Here is a 16,479-nt window from a genome sequence, read left to right as displayed (position 1 = left end):
ACTTCTAAGGTTTACGGAACAAAAAAGAACCAGCAACGTCTGTAAATCGATGCGTGACATATCGATGCCTTTATTATAGAAAAGAAATTACGGGGACACGCGCGCGCGCGTAAACACGTATGTACATATACATATATACACACATAACGCTTTATACTTATAAAGCTTGAATGTCCGCCAGTCCAATTTTGTCTTCGAAAGTATCGGTATCGATAGAGATTAAGAGAATGGAGGATTGAAATCATATTCTCTATCTGTAAACGTCTGAACTATTTTCGTGATTATTCTATTATGTGCCTGAACACATTCTCGGCCATTTCGATTTCTCTGTACGTACACTTGAAACGAACGCTACCGGCAGTCCGCGCAATAAAAATTAATATTTTACAATTAATATACGTGTCAATTATATTTTCCTGAGTATTTTAGGTTGTAGATTCACTCGCCGACGTCGATGAGACGTTTCCATCAGGATCGGCGTCGACATTCTGCTTCTCTGTTAAGCCCAATTTTGCTGATTGCGTAGGTTTCGAGCCGATAATTAATTTGTGATGAAAACGATTGATTACTGGCAAATGCGGCGCTATGTCGTTCGGTTCCACGAACAATGTGGGAGGAACCTAAAGAAATTAATAAATATAAACATGAGCTACGTAGCAATTCTTCTAAATGTTAACGTACGTGAATATCCTGGACTTTGGCCTCTCTGGACGTAAACTCGCGTAGAAGATAGTCAGAGCCAAATTCATGGTAAATGCGAGTATCGACCACGCGTAGCATTACATTGTCCACTCTAAGGAAGTAGCGCAGCAGAACGAAAAAACTCGATGGCATTATACGCTGAACAACGGCAAGAAGAGAGGCAGAATTAGAATGCAATTATGAAACGGTTCATTTTTTAAATTACGAGGATAGTCACAATTTTTACGGAGCTGACTGCGATGCCGTTATCGTGAAGTTCGTCTTCGAAGAGTGTTAGGTCATGATAAAAGACAATCTTTTCTTTGCGCCTGAGTTTTTCTACGTCTATTCTCTCATCGGTCTCTCGAATTTCAAATCCCGTCATAGTACCCATGTAATCAGTTGTAAATGTCCAGTCAAATGGCTTCACTTTTTCTTCCAGATACTCGCTGCTCTCTGCCCTGATTGACATTTCATAGAGATTTTAAAATTCATTGGGCAATTCAGTCTCTTTAGCGTTTCAATGAAATTTCTCAATACCTGGACTCCTTCCAGGCCTCTGCACATGCAAGCTGTAATTGAATTTTTCCATTGGACACTCTTCTTAATGCATCCAATGCATTGAACTGCAAAACAGCTCCACTAACGTGCTTCAGTGTTAGGATATTATTTGGAAAAACCATATCTGGCATGTGTGGTAGTTCTAGGGTTCTGTTATATCTGCAAAAAAAAAGTGTGAAGAAAGAGAGAAGGAGAGACAAACATAGCACTGGATATTTATGTCGGATAAATATCAGTCTCCGATTAATGGTGGTTCGCTTACATGCAAAATTGGCAGGCATCAGCATCATTATCGCCACAAGCATTTTCGCTCTTTGAACATTTTGAATGCAGTATATGTGATTGAGTGTACTTAACATGCCATGGTGGGAAGATGTGCTCCTTCTCGTTTACTGGCAAACGAAGAATGTCAATACCACCCTGCACCTTGATAGCAGTCATACCTAAGTAATAAAATGTATGTAAATTACCTAATTACAAACTTGAAGGCAAAATAATAAAGTACATAAATAAGGAAACTACGTAACATGTACTGTGTACTCTACATCGTAACCTATTAAGTCGAAAGTACTTTCCGCCTTGCGTTTGTTTGAGAAATACGAATGAAATGAGTCCGAATAATGAAAACCTTCGCGTTGCCCAGGTACGTGAATATAGATCATATAATACTTACCTGGCCTAACTACAATTAAACAAGAATTCGACGTTGAAAAGTCCCAGGGAATTCATGCGATTAATGTGAAAGACCGCGTACAACCGTGTAAACTGGTGTAAACTGAAATAAACAGTGATTTTTAGAGGGACCATATAATATAATTGCGTGACCCGCCGTTTGCGAAAGCGGCAGCACCTTCTGGCCAGTGTATAACAGTGTATATAAGCACTCACACAACGCTATTCCGTCAAATGCCGGTCAACACAGGTAAAAAATCAAATTTTGAACTATGACTACGATTACACGACGATCTTAAACCGGTTTAGTTAATACTAATCTAAAGGAATTGACCAATTCCAAATATTACTTACATGTAAAAATGTCTATTATTTGTCTATTCCTTTAGTTTAGTATTAACAAAACCGGTTTAAGACCGTCGTGTAAACGTAGTCTATGATTTCGAGGGTAAAGACAACGGGAATAGCAAAAGGTGGCACATCTACTCATTGGAGGAGGCAGCTATAGGGGAAGGAAGGAAGGAAGGAAGGAAGGATACAAAAAAGGTATATTTTAAATTCCTTATATTGTGCTGCGATGGACAACGGGACGAGATGGTGAGAACGGGCACACAGGTAATCCTGAAACTTCCTAAGATTCATATTTTTTTTAGCACTCTTTTTCTTCATCGTGAACAGCCATCGCACAGAGGGCAGCACCGAAGAGAAAGCCTAGCCGCCGTAGAGGTACGCGTTGCAGTACGTATAATACAGTTGAATACATCATACATAATAGGATCATTTAGTATTTCGTTAAATTGAGCGCCAAACCGTAACGTTACATAGCGTATGTACATGCAACTCCATGCTCTCTCTCTCTCTCTCTCTCTCTCTCTCCCTCTCTCTCTGACACACTCACTGATTTACGCTGATTAGCATGAATATATTTCTCAAGATACTTACTATACCATTTCTTTTATCTCTGAGTCCTCAGAAGAAAGCTTCTTGTCCAGCAACCCCGTGTCCCTTCGACATGACCCTCGGTACTTCTTGTCTATCTTACCACCAGTTACTTATCACTCATCACGGATCTGCACGATCAACTCCTAACACAAATATTGTATAATAAATTTCGTGAACACGGTTATGACTTTCAGATGGGACTAAAGGTTTCACCCGAGGAATCCTTATATCGCAGGAAACATGGTAAGCGTTCATTGCCTTGTGTATTACTAAGCAGTTATTGTCACGCTCTCTCTCTAAATGCCGATTGGGCTGTGTAAGATTCCTCTGAAGGAATAATTAGATCAAAAGGAAATTAAAAAAATGGTTGCTGTTCGTAATATCCCATCTACTTTTAATATTTCAGGTGTTAAAATTGACAATTTAAAGAATCTATGGTGTGCTTCCTGTGGTATCCAGCTTGTGTTAAAGGAAACTGCTATCTTTTCACATCCCCTATTGGGCACTTTACAGTGTAAAGTAAGACTCTTGTAGATAGCAGCATTACAGAGCACTATTGTCTTATACAAATCCATCATCATATGCTGTTATTAAAGATCGCTTGTTACCATAACTTTGTCTTTTTATATAATATAGAGGTGCAATGATTTATATGAAGGAGGAGAATTAGTTGTACCTAAAGTAGCCGAGGCAAGAATTTGCTACTTATGCAAAAAGCATAAACTATCCAATAGAATTTTGACATGTAGCAGTGCCAATTGCCCGTTTACATTCTGTAAGGTAAGTTAATCGACACTTGATTACAAAAATGGAAATTGCTTTACATACTTTTTGTTTGCTTGGATTTTAGCTATGCATCAAAAGAAATGTGAGGAACGTCGAATGCAAAGGAGCTAAACATTGGCAATGTTTCTTATGCAATTGCAAACAGTTGTGGGAAGTACGTGCCATTTGTGCTGCAGTGCAAGCATCGCTACCTAAGAAGTAATTGTTGATTTTTTTTCTTTAACTGTCTGGGCAATGCTGAATGTTTAAATCGGTTTATTGCATTATATTACTCTGTAATTCTGTCCTACTCAGTAACACATTTTCATTTGTATAATGACCTTCATGTAGAGTGTTCAACGTATGTTTATTTCCTTATTGCCATGACATTTACATTACGATGGGTTTCTTGTTTCTGCTTCAATTTGTCGCTCCACTTTATTTTCTCACGTAACGTAACATCGTAAATTGTATCGAAGCATCGTACTTTTGAGAGATCAACAAGATTCAATAAGATATACAGATCGAAATCTTATGAATTAATGGTCAATTAAATGCGCCGTACAATTAAAGGAAAGAGAGAACGAAATAAAGAAAGAACGTGGGAAAGAAAGAGGCGTTTGAAAAAACGTATTACAGAAGAATGGAATATTTGTATGAGTGTGCGGTACTTAGAAAAGAAGACGACCTCGAGAAACCTGTATGTGTCACGGACATGGGACTTCTGTGTTTCAGAAATCGGCAATCTAAAATGTCTTGGGAGGATAGCAGCGAAACCGAGAGCACTAGTAATGTGAGCGGATCGGAAATTGCAAAAAGAGAGATCGAACACTTGAAAAAATCAAAACAGTATAGGAAGAACATGCTGGATAATGGAAACGTAAGGAATGTCGGCGGACGATTTTTAAAGATCTCGGTAAACTCGAGGAGCAATAAGCGAAGAACAATGCTCGAGAGACGCAAACGAAATGATGGTACCGGGGATTCGAGTTCCAGCGAAGTTGGTGCGTCAATCGTAAAACCTGAATCTCGTGACGAATGGGAAAAGCAAACTGTAACTCGCTCCGAATTGATGAAGATCATGAAGAAATGCCTCGTCGTACGATTGCATAAAGAGACGCATGCCGATTTGAGAAACAGGAGTAAGAGCTTGAGCAACAAGCGCTGTCGATACGCGGCTCGTGCAAGTTCAAAGCAGGAACGCGTAATTCCAAGTACTTCGCAAATATTGTCCAGAGAAACGACACGGCAGAATGGGACAAGCAGCAGCAGCAGCAGCAGCAGCAGCAGGTGCACGGTACCTGCGAGATGCGAGGATGACTCGAACGAGGAGATAAGACAGAATGCGAGAGCTATTAGGAGGACAGGAGCGCGACCAAATCGATCCAGAGAAATGTCAATTCTCAAGTCCGACAGCGAGGAAGAAAGTGAAGAAAGGTCTCAACAAAAATCACAGATGTTGCCCGTCAATTGTCGTACCAGAGATCGGTCAAGGAGTTCCGCTGCATCCAGCTCCGATATTGAATTCAAGAAACGTTCAATATCTAAAAAAAAACGGATGCATCATCAGCCCGCACGGCTTCTCGACGATATAAACGGAGACTATTCGAACAGAAAAAACGATCAATTGCCGGAACATCTAAAACGAAAGTTGGAGAAGCTCGTCGAGAATATTCCGCGACATCAAGAATCAAGGCTTCATGATATCATCGAAGAATTTTATAAGAACGTAATGAATTCTTGTAAGAGATCGATGTCGCTGAGAAAAACTGCTTATACGGACTTTCGGCGTACTCAAGATTTCACTGGGCTGAGCGATGTTTCGACAACGATATTTCATTGTACGAACTTGATCGATAACATTAAACGAAACTTTGAAAAGGATAGAAATACATTGCTGAGGTCATATGATGATTGGTCACGAGCATCTGGAGTGACAAATGTATTCAACGGTATCGATCAGAATGCAAGCAAACAACAGGTGGAAGTTAATAGGGGAGCAGAATACAGAGATGGTACAAATGGGGGAAGAACAAGAGACAGTGTCTCTCCATTGCTTATTGGTAAAGATAAAAAAGTGACGTCCTCTGGAGCTCCCAATAGAAAAGATAATCTCTCGGTTTCCCGGCATCGACGCACTGAGGAAGAGTTTTCGGAATGTGACACCGAAGAAATATTCTCGGAAAATGAGACGTCGAAACCCCTTGAACAGAAAGCTGCGAAGGACGATCTTAATAAGAATTTTTGCGGGAAGGCATTCGAGGTAGGCCGATCACACCATTCAAAGGGGAATAATACAAGCTCTGAAACAATTGTAGCCGAGAAGATGGGCTTACTGGATGCTGCAAGTGAAAATAGTGATAAAGACTCATACGATGTAGAGAATCCAACGAGGGTAGCAGATGAGACGACTAAGAAGAATCCTCGTTCCGATGATGACGTTGAATCTGTAATTCATAACAATGCTACTGTCTCGTCCTTGTCGCAGAAAGTTCACGTGTCCGAGAACATTTCCGGGGACAGCAGCTTCGTAGAAACTAGCGAACCGGAAGATCATTCGTATTCCAGGATACTCAAACGAAAGACTTTGGTTGAACGTTCGATTGCACAAGAGAGGTCAGAGGTTCAAGTGAGTGCTGCGAGCAGTGTATTAGCAAAGAAAGTGGAAAGGTCGACCGCAACGGGTCGACTCTCAGAATCAGGGTCAAGTACAGGCATTGGCATGACTATAGGTACGGATAGATACATTTTGAACGATACCGAGGTAAGAGATAATACCGATATGAATTCTGCGAAATCTACGCAACCTATTAATGCAGTAACCGAGAAGGATAACGTTAAAGAGATGACAAGTGGTTTCGAAGAAGAACCTGAGAAGGTGGGCAATGATACGAATGAGTCAGGGAAGAGTCCCTCTTCGACGGAAGAGAAAGACATGCGGCATGTTGGGGTTGCGACGGAAGGAAAGAAGGAGTTGCATGAGGCTGCCGACTGTGATGCGGAGGAGAGGAACAAAATTGACGATTCTCTGAATCTTAATTTGGGTAAAAATATGAGAAAATTATCAGGGATGAAAAGTGTGATGGCGCTAAGGAAGAGAGAAGATAGAGAATCCTCAGATGAGGAATCGACACTTCCGGACGAGCAGGGAGATTCCGAGGTATTTGCTAGAAGGCAACTTCTTGATTCCCTGTCTGAGAATTCGGATGAGGCAGATAAACTTCGAATTTCGGAGAAAATGTTTCTGAGCAGCACATCATCCGTGAATAGGCGAAGCGGCGAGGAGCGTTCTTCGGATGTCGACAGCACGTGCAGCACAGTGATACTGGCCGATTCTATAAAGGATATCGGCAAGTCGAAGCAAGCGGTAATTCTAGCAAAAGGTGCTGCGACCGAGCTCGAAGGAAACGCAGACTCGTCGAAGGACGAGGCGGATTTGGATTCCGTCGAGAGGACAGAATCGACTGTTGCTGCCGTTCCCTTGAAAAGGAAGAAATTTGAGAATCAGACTGATCGTCTATCGGACCTTCATATTGATGATGGGCGAGCCAAAGAGATTCTCCTTTTGTCGTCCTCGGGCTCTTCGGATAAAGATACGACCACGGTGTTCTCTCACGACTCGGGGAGGACAAGGAGTACTTCTGACACTGATTCGAGTCGTGCCTCTGTCACATCGCAAGATTCGTTATTGCGTAGCAGCATGTTGAAAAAGCGAAAATTCAAGTGTCAAAACAATTACTGGTACTCTAATGACTCAAGACTAAGACAACGCAGTTTCGTTCTGATTGAGAGGATTAACGAAAAAGATCTTGAGCCATATACACGCGTACTAAACGAGTCGAGGAGACGTTTGGAGAATAAAGAATATAAAAGGTATTAATGAACACCCCACTTATACGCATCTTTATTCTTTTCACTCCTTTCTTCATCTGTTTGTTATTCTCTCTCTCTCTCTCTCTCTCTCTCTCTCTCTCTCTCTCTCTCTGAACGATATGGCATATTCACTCGGTCTTTACTTTCCTTTACGATTCTCCCGTCACCGTTGCATCTTACTCTCCTTGTTTCTTTCCTTCATCCGGAATTCTCGGACTTTCCTTTATATCAGTATCGTAATTCCTAATATCGGTAGGAGCGTAATCTGGCCTTCTTCCAGATCCTTGAAAAGTCCAAGATGAGAAATTCCTTTTAGCACGAAGGATTCGTTATAGCAATATCTCATTTCTGCTTGCAGATTATTTGACTTGGATAGTATCGAACGGAGGGCGCAGGACAAGAGAAGTGACGCGGAAGAGAAGGATCAGCAGGAGGAGTCGGCCGTGTTTTCGAAAGGACTGAAGGACGGAAGAAGAAGGAGACAGTTGAACGAGGAGAAGGAAGATACTCTATTGGATCATCTGAATAAGGTCGAAAACGGCCAAGTTGTGTCTGCGAATGATCATGAATCCGAAAACTATACGAATAAAGAATCGCTCGGCGAATGTAATGTAATTTCTGCGAAGAACGCGGAGAACCGTCGCTTTGGTGACTCTGACACAATTGCAAGGGCTCTCCTACTCCATAGCAGTTCCGATAGCAATAGCGGTGAGCGAGTAATTATATTTTTAAAGTGATGTCGAGAGAATTTTAAGCAACGACGTTATGTACCTCAATGCGTCTCGTTTAAATTTTTAGAAATGTTCGAATTAACTCAGAACGAAAATGAACACGAGAATGATGTCTGCTCGAGCAGCCAAAATAGCAAGACAAAGAAGTCTAAGAAGAAAGACGAGGAACATTCTTCCGAAGACAAGGAGGTATGCAAGGAGGAGGCGCGGCGGTGGCATATTTTCCTTTTCATTATTGTCTGTCAGGATTAATAACTCTTTGTAACTGTTGTTGGTACCAACAAAGGAAAGGAAATCCAAGAAGGAGAGATCTGCATGGAGGCGCAGCAAAGTGTTAAGGGGCAGATTATCAGATTCCGATTCCAAGGAAGAGGATAATAAGTGGCGGAGATCTCAGAAGATACTCGAGGAAAAAGAAAAACAGGGGTATAAAACGTTCCTCCTGGATTTTATAATTTTCTAAGTTTCTAGAGCTTCTTCATCACGAATCTTGGAAATATCTGTGTGCAGCAGTTCCGAGGACGATAGCGACGTGGCCGAGAGGATAAAATTGAAACGGAAGAGGACGAAGCGAAGACTGCTGGGCTCCGATTCCGATTCTGATTCCCGTAAATTTTCCAAGAGCAGCGAAGACTCAAATGATTCCCTACAGAATCGAAATAGTAAAAAAACTGAGGATGACTCAGAGGAGAAGACGAAGACGGAGAAGAAACGACTCAGAGGAGTCTCAGATTCCGCGAGTTCTGAATCGATTATAGAAAAAAAGTATAGTTACTTTCTCCTGAATTCGCATCATAACTGTCTCGCGCATAATCTTACAATTTTTATCTTTTATTTTTAGGAAAAGGTTTAAAAGACGTCGAATAAAGGCAATGGCTAGCGACAGCAGCGACAGTGGCAGTATGTCGAATTCTCAGAGTTCACCGGGAAAGTCTGGTCGTAAGAATATTCGAAAGTTATTAAAGGACAACAGAGTGGCGGACAATACGAAACAAGCGGCCAAGGAGGAAGAGGAAAGATTGAAGCGCATTGCTGAGCGTCAGAAATTATACAATGAAATGTATGAGATCCGTTTGGCTGGCGAAGAAAGAGTTGAAAAGTTAATATTGGATTTCGATGAGGAGACAAAACAGGAACTCGTGAGCGTTCACAAAGACCTAGTTAAACGATTGAAGCCGCACCAGGCTCAAGGGATTAAATTCATGTGGGACGCCTGCTTCGAGTCACTTGCGCGAATGAAATTAAATAAAGGTTCCGGTTGCATTGTTGCACATTGCATGGGTCTTGGGAAAAGCTTTCAGGTGGTCACGCTCGCACACACTCTAATAACGCACGAGGAGATTGGCGTTAAAACCATTATGGTTGTCTGTCCCTTGAGTACAGTCCTCAACTGGGTAAATGAATTTAAAATCTGGTTGAAAGACGTGAACGAGGGCACCGACGTCAGGATATTCGAAATGACAAGGTCAGATTATCTTCATGCGTGTATTTGCGCTCTATAAAGTTCTATTATATCTTATTCATTTTACTTTTGTCCTTTCTTTCTTTATTCTCGTCTTTCATATACACATGAATTGGTATCATTGGCACATTGAAATTTAGGCTGAAGAAGAATTACGAGAGAATGCGTCACCTCGAGCAGTGGCAGCGCCGTGGAGGTGTCCTCATAATTGGTTATGAAATGTTTCGTAATCTGAGTAACGGCGGTAAGAGAACGCGTAAAAATGTAAAAGAGGCCATTCTTAAATGTATGGTCGATCCGGGCGCAGACCTTGTGGTTTGTGACGAAGGGCACTTGTTGAAGAACGAGGATACTGCATTGAGCAAAGCCATGAGGCAGGTTAAGACTCTTCGAAGAATAGTTCTTACCGGGACGCCTCTACAAAACAACTTGAAGGAATGTTAGTTCAGTTTGATGCGTTAATCAGAATTCTATATCTGTCGTGTGTTCTATACCTTGTTAATTCGTACTTCTTTCAGATCATTGTATGGTTCAATTTGTCAAACCAAATCTTCTCGGTACGAAAAAGGAGTTTATGAATAGATTCGTAAATCCCATAACGAATGGTCAATTCGATGACTCGACGGCAGCTGATGTCAAGCTTATGAAGAAACGAGCCCACGTTCTGCACAAAATGCTCGAGGGGTCCGTGCAGAGGTTCGATTATTCAGTGCTCATGCCCTTTCTGCCACCGAAACAAGAATACGTGATATTTGTAAAATTAACTGACGTACAGATACAGCTGTACCAGCATTACCTGGACAATTTTGCAAGGCACGTCTCATTTACATTGGCACGCTTCCGGTGGACCAATAAGCAATACCAATAAGCAGTATAATGAAGCTCATGGAAATTATATTCTTTTGTTTATGCAGAAAACATCGCGGCGCCGGCGGATCCTTGTTTGCTGACTTCCAAGCGCTGCAAAGAATCTGGACGCATCCCATGGTCCTGAGATGGAACACGGAAAAAATGGAAAAGGCCAATGAGAAGAGGCTTTCGGATAGCGATACCGAAGGATCACTCAAGGATTTCATCGATGACGGTAGCGATTCTGAGAGCTCTCAGAGTCCGAGTGACAGCAGTGACGTGCAAGTGATCCGCGACTCCGGGGACGAAAAACGTGAACCAAGAGGAAATCCTATCGGTAATCACTTTAACATCTCACGGTCAAGATAACTTAAATGATCTCGAAGTTTACTCGTTAGTACCAATTGACGTTATCGAATGACCGTATTTTAGCCGAACCAGAAGCAAAGGAAGACGCGAACGCAGACTCTTCCGACTGGTGGTGTCAATTCGTTAAACCGGAGCATTTTGACGACATGAGGGTTTCCACAAAGTTGAGCCTACTCTTCGGGATACTTAAGGAGTCCGAGCAAATAGGTGACAAAGTGTGAGTAAGCACAGAATTCAGGGAACACACTGCTATGCGACAGGGAGATTAACTAAATTTTGACCTTAACTGTTTCATCCCCTTTCTTATTTTTGCAGTCTCGTCTTCTCGCAATCCTTATTTTCACTGACGTTGATCGAGCATTTTCTTCGTATGATTGACGATGAGACACAACTGGGAAATAACTTGGATCGATTGGAGGGACATACTGGCAATTGGAGCTTGGGTTCAGATTACTTTCGCCTGGATGGACAAACCTCTCCTGAGAATCGTAACAATTGGTGCCGCCGGTTCAATCAATCCTCGAACACGAGGGCACGCTTGTTCCTGATATCCACTAGAGCCGGTGGTCTCGGAATAAATCTGACTGCTGCCAATCGCGTCATCATCTTCGATGCCAGCTGGAATCCGTCGCACGACGTACAGAGCATCTTCAGGATATATCGGTAATGGCTGTAGAATCACGGCAATCTGCGTCATTGCGCTTCCACTTATCTAATGTTCGTTGTATTGCAGATTCGGTCAGAAGAAACCGTGCTACGTCTATCGGTTCCTTGCTTACGGCACAATGGAGGAAAAAATTTATAATCGTCAAGTGACAAAACTCTCGCTTTCGTGTCGCGTCGTCGATGAGCAACAAATTGAACGTCACTATAGCAATAACGATCTAGCCGAGTTGTACAAGTTCGAGCCGCACGGGGACAAAGACAAGCCTACTCTAAACTTGCCCAAGGATAGGCTATTGGCCGATATATTCCTCAAATGCAAGGATTCAGTTGAGAATTATCACGAGCACGACTCCCTGTTGGAAAACAAGGTAAACGAGCGAAATGAGCTAATAAGGCTTACACTCGCTGAGTACACTGATGAGTCGAGGGTTTTCTGCTATTAATTAATTCGTGGTTTCGGTTTGTCAGGCCGAAGAGGAACTGGACGAGGAAGAACGTAAGCAAGCTTGGCTCGAGTACGAGGAGGAGAAGAAAGGAAAACCACCGGTATCTCTGGCCTCGTTAAACCACCAGTCCAATTATTATTTTCAACATCAATTTAATGCTTCCCAGATGGGTGATTATTCTAATCCCTTGGATCAGAATAAAATGATGATGCGTCTTGATTATGAAAATCTTCAGCAGCTCATACGAAAAGATGTGCGTTTCTTATTTTCATTTTCTTTTCTTGCTACAAATCTATTGTATTATTTTATTATACTCTATATTATTTCTGTTTTTTTTTTTTTCAGTATCCGAACCTTACGGAAGAACAACAAAAAACAATCACCAATCGGACGATACTCGACATGTACAATTATTTGGAGAAGCAAGCTGTTCACCAACTTCCTGCGAATCCAATGGTAAACGTAGATTGGCAATAAGTGACATTTAGGTCGAGTGCAGACAGCCAAGAGAATAATGAATAATGTCGAACCCACTTGCAGAACATGGGTTATCCTACATTGGATACAGTACCGCGAATGGGTAATATGCAAGGCGCGATTCAACAACAAATGATGTACCAGCAACAGATGCACCAGCAACGTAGGCAACTGTTACAGCATGGAAATCAGCAGATGAACTATGCACAACAGGGAAATGTCGGTCAGCTCCCTAGACCGGAAGATGTTCCTGGAACGTCCTCATCCGGCGATGTTGAAGTGATCGAGGTAATTCAATGGCAGTCGTTACACGTAATGCATAATGCATTATTATTGTGAGCTATTACTACTTTGGTGTTCATTGATTCAGGCGTCCTCCGCATCCGGGCTTCCTCGCGCAATAATTGCCGAGGTACCACGAGCAGTCGGAGAGCCATCTACTTCCACGAACAGTAACAAGAGTCAGGAGGAGTGAACAAAGGCAACAAATAAATATTAATCCTTTCTAAGTATTCATTATTATTCTTTCTTTTTTGCTTTCATTATGAACGTTGCCGGTGAAGCGTGCAACCTACGGTTAACCGAAGGTGCATGTTATTACTACGGTACATGTGTTTTGTAGTGTATAAAGTGAATTTATTGAGATATGTAACAATAAACGTAGGTAAACACTTTCCGACTCGATCGCGATTAATCGTAAAACAGTAAAGCACAGCATAATATATGTATATTTAAACGGGCTAACATGCGCAACAGTCATGGAAAGACTAATCGTCAATTTGTTTTAAAGAAATTAATCGTCTTTCGATCGGTCCTCGCCCTTTATCGGGTTTTCAAGTCTGTTAAACTTTTTTAACTTTGCAATTGCAACCGTTCTGGCAGTGCATGCCGCCATCCGCGTATTAGCAGTGTCTTCAGTTGTGCTTTGCGCTTCAGGAAGCTCGTGAAATTGGCTAAATTTATATTTTCATCAGGATCCCCATCGTGTTCGTACAGCTCTTCCGCAAGAACTTCTTTCCACTGCGGTTTCTTCGAAACATGGGCGAATTTCACCCATGCAGTGTATCTGTATTTGTTCGTCCGTACGGTATAACCCATAATCTTTATTTCATTTAATTTCGGTTCGTCGCTATTCGGCTTGACTGTTGGGATCACGCCGGGACGCGGGTACTGACTGAACGCTGCCTTCTTCCAACGTAAATTTTGCACCTACAAAAGATTGGAAGAAGGGAGTTGTAAAGGCCATACGAAATACACGAAGAAAAGAAAAAGCGAGAATAATTGAACTTTCTGAATTTTACTGTTTTCCCTAGCACTACTACGTAATGTTGATTGGCAATCAGAGGAACGACGAACATACCTGGTAGGCCCCTGCCGCTCTTATTATAAGAGGGAGAAAGCTAACACCTTCGGCGCAGACATTTGACAGGGATGTTGAAACTTTTCGGTGTCCCATATGATATTCCGTTTTCGGACAGATCGGTATTGGAACTCCTGCGAGTTCTGCGATAGTCGGGAAAACGTCGACGAGTTCCACCAGAGAATCAATTGTCGTGTATTTGTTTTGAATTTTCGGTACTCCTTTCACTTTCTTCGATTCTACGTGCCTGACGTGCGCGTTTCCTCGAATATCACGTGATTGCCCGCGATTCTTTCGAAGCATGCTCTCAATGCTCGCATAGCGGAACTTACGAATAGGATCGGGCGACTTTTCTACAGTGGCACGAAGTTCGCTGTTGATTTGTGTGTTACGCTCCTTACGGATTGAATTTTTGGTATACTTGGCAAACATTAAACTCGGGATGGAAACTATTAAAGGGACGTGAACGGCCACATCGAAATTACTGTATTTCGCCCATTCAGCGTGCTCTCCGAGTGACCAGCCTGTCGAAACGAAATGTTTTATATTTATCTTCGGTATAGCCTCACGCTGAGTACTGAGCTTATACGTGCAAGATACCGTGATCCGACGTCAGGATTACTATGGTTTTCTTCTGTATACTCGACGTTGTCAGTTGTTCCATTAACAGGCCAACGAGATCGTCGATGTAAGAAATCGCAGCGTAGTACGATTGAATGATGGTCCTTGCGAAGGATACTGAAACAAAATTCAAATTTATTATGACATAAGATTTCGAAGGAAACGGCATTTTTAAAATGCAAGAGTTACCAGGTATTTTTTCCCAAGGAAATTTCAATAGCAGAGACTCGACGTCTTCGCGTTTACGAAGATCCGTCCATGGGTTGTACGCCACTGAACTGAGGTTACGTGGCCACGCGTAATAATTTGGTAAATTTCTAAACTTCTTTAATGGATGGTGCTCTATAAGAAATTAAGCATACCATACGTGTACTGTGTCATTGGAGATTGCCCACGCAATTTAAAATTAATCGCCGTAGCTTACTTAAATATTGTTGCGGATACTTGAGAGGAATGTGAGGTTTCTGAAAACCGACCGCCAAGAGAAAGGGTGGGCTCTGATGATGTTGCTGGTGGAGAAAATTTCTCGCGACGTTTAGCGTTTCAATATCAGGCAAGGTACCGTTGGGCATATTGGATAGGCACACAGGACATACCTGAAGAAATTTTATTATAAATGAGAGATCTCGAATTGATGGGGGAACGAACATAATTATTATTTTTCGGTTTATACCAGATTACGGGCTGCTTCGGTTGAGTTAGACCCATTTCTGCTGCAAACTGGTGCGTCTTTGTAGCGATTGGTGTACGGATGGAAAGGCTCGCGACTCCAGGAATACGGATAATCATCGGAACCGTTGGAACTAATGCCTGCAATAGAGTTTAATCTATTATCGGGATCCAAAGGTTGTGGGAGTGAGGATTCTTACCCGGATGAAAGATCTTTCCGATTGAAACGCTCGTATATCCATTATTCTTTAAATGCTCTGGAAGAGTCGTAAAGTTTCCGACAGTTTCACGCCAGTAGCTATAAAAGTCGTAGAGCTGCAGAGTGTCTGGCCTTCTGCCTGTAAGAAATGAGTTCCTGCTCGGCGCACATAGAGATTGCTGCAAACATAAAATCTAACATTATAAAGCATCCGAGGAACTCTTACGTTAGGCGAGAGAGACCTGTGCGAAGGCTTGGGAAAATACGACGCCCTGTTCGGCAAGCTTATCTATATTCGGTGTGTACGCATTCTTATCACCGTAACATCCCAAGGCAGTTCTCAGATCGTCGACGACAATCAGAAGAAAGTTTGGTCGTCCAAGAGCGACCGATGCCATAGAATTCATTAAGAGGAGCTGGATCAGCATTCTCACATTGGATACGCAATATCGCGCTCGACAGCGTCCAACTACTGTCAGCTGGCATTAAACTGAAATTATCTCGCACAGTGCCTGATCGTTCGTTAATCTTCATTAAACTGACTCGCATGCGCACCTCTACGATTTATCTTAACTACGAAATTCTCACAATCGCGTGCGACTTGTATTACTCATAGTATTATTATTAATTGTTTAGTGTATCCCTTAATGAGCGGAGTGCGCGCTGTCTTCTTCCACATTGTATACCCATGTATCAGAGATGAGTAGGGAGATTGCCAATGAGCCTGTTTTTCGTGGCCTCACTTTTTATTCTGGTGTCGGCGCGCCACCTTAGCGGAGGGCCCTCGAAGCAGTTCCACGTTTTCGATTGGTCGAGTATATATAGTAATACTACGCGTGAGAATCTGGTCTGTGCTTTCGAGAATCAAATCAGCTGATTATTGTTTTCGTTTTCATGAGAAATTTGGGCTGCCGCGCCATGTCGATGCGCCAAATGTCCCGCGGTGGACGAGAAACGTTGACAAATTGATTCTAGGCTCTGAAAGAAGACTCGGGAAGGAAAGGAACCTCCGTCGAAAGGTCCCAGCAACACTTTACGCTTTGCGTTTTGCGAGCCTTCGTTGGCTCGCCATTGCCAGCTTCTGCCAGCCAGGGTGAGCCATCTAAAAACAGCAAGATTGACATTTGGCCCGACGC

General features: G+C 42.4%; 3 protein-coding genes across 11 annotated transcripts; 1 reads left to right on the top strand and 2 right to left on the bottom strand.

The window, feature by feature from the left end:
- Nucleotides 1-46: 46 nt before the first annotated feature.
- LOC107268148 (TIP41-like protein) lies at nt 47-3,044 on the bottom strand. 3 transcript variants are annotated; one of them, XM_015740627.1, is made up of 6 exons: nt 2,857-3,044; nt 1,505-1,685; nt 1,222-1,401; nt 920-1,142; nt 682-840; nt 47-620 (listed from the first exon to the last, which is right to left on the bottom strand). In XM_015740627.1, exons 2-6 carry the CDS (start codon nt 1,681-1,683, stop codon nt 426-428), a joined length of 936 nt encoding a protein of 311 aa, XP_015596113.1. In that variant the 5' UTR covers nt 1,684-1,685; nt 2,857-3,044; the 3' UTR covers nt 47-425. The 3 variants fall into 3 exon arrangements, with proteins under 3 accessions (XP_015596113.1, XP_015596112.1, XP_024941226.1); XM_015740626.2 differs by lacking the exon at nt 2,857-3,044 and adding an exon at nt 1,916-2,065; XM_025085458.1 differs by lacking the exon at nt 2,857-3,044 and adding an exon at nt 1,770-1,897.
- LOC107268144 (transcriptional regulator ATRX) lies at nt 2,285-13,168 on the top strand. 7 transcript variants are annotated; one of them, XM_015740619.2, is made up of 22 exons: nt 2,285-2,460; nt 2,568-2,640; nt 3,051-3,099; nt 3,263-3,375; nt 3,493-3,636; nt 3,707-3,840; nt 4,357-7,494; nt 7,853-8,202; nt 8,293-8,414; nt 8,512-8,651; nt 8,736-8,990; nt 9,067-9,690; nt 9,828-10,126; nt 10,206-10,500; nt 10,602-10,873; nt 10,969-11,122; nt 11,221-11,568; nt 11,639-11,939; nt 12,040-12,270; nt 12,363-12,473; nt 12,558-12,782; nt 12,865-13,168. In XM_015740619.2, the coding sequence occupies exons 3-22, from the start codon at nt 3,051-3,053 to the stop codon at nt 12,967-12,969; spliced, it is 7,410 nt and encodes a 2,469-aa protein (XP_015596105.2). In that variant the 5' UTR covers nt 2,285-2,460; nt 2,568-2,640; the 3' UTR covers nt 12,970-13,168. The 7 variants fall into 7 exon arrangements, with proteins under 7 accessions (XP_015596105.2, XP_024941197.1, XP_024941194.1 ...); XM_025085429.1 differs by having other exon boundaries at nt 2,568-2,652; XM_025085426.1 differs by having other exon boundaries at nt 2,285-2,511.
- Nucleotides 12,994-16,467, bottom strand: LOC107268146 (iduronate 2-sulfatase). Its single transcript, XM_015740624.2, has 8 exons — nt 15,586-16,467; nt 15,345-15,522; nt 15,149-15,285; nt 14,900-15,071; nt 14,665-14,817; nt 14,455-14,592; nt 13,855-14,378; nt 12,994-13,703 (listed from the first exon to the last, which is right to left on the bottom strand). The coding sequence occupies exons 1-8, from the start codon at nt 15,769-15,771 to the stop codon at nt 13,347-13,349; spliced, it is 1,845 nt and encodes a 614-aa protein (XP_015596110.1). The 5' UTR covers nt 15,772-16,467; the 3' UTR covers nt 12,994-13,346.
- Between the last annotated feature and the right edge of the window lie 12 nt (nt 16,468-16,479).

The sequence above is a fragment of the Cephus cinctus genome, unplaced genomic scaffold (assembly GCF_000341935.2).
Source record: "Cephus cinctus unplaced genomic scaffold, Ccin1 Ccin1_scaffold0478, whole genome shotgun sequence".
NCBI lineage: Eukaryota > Metazoa > Arthropoda > Insecta > Hymenoptera > Cephidae > Cephus > Cephus cinctus.
This window is presented reverse-complemented; position numbering and strand designations above follow the sequence as displayed.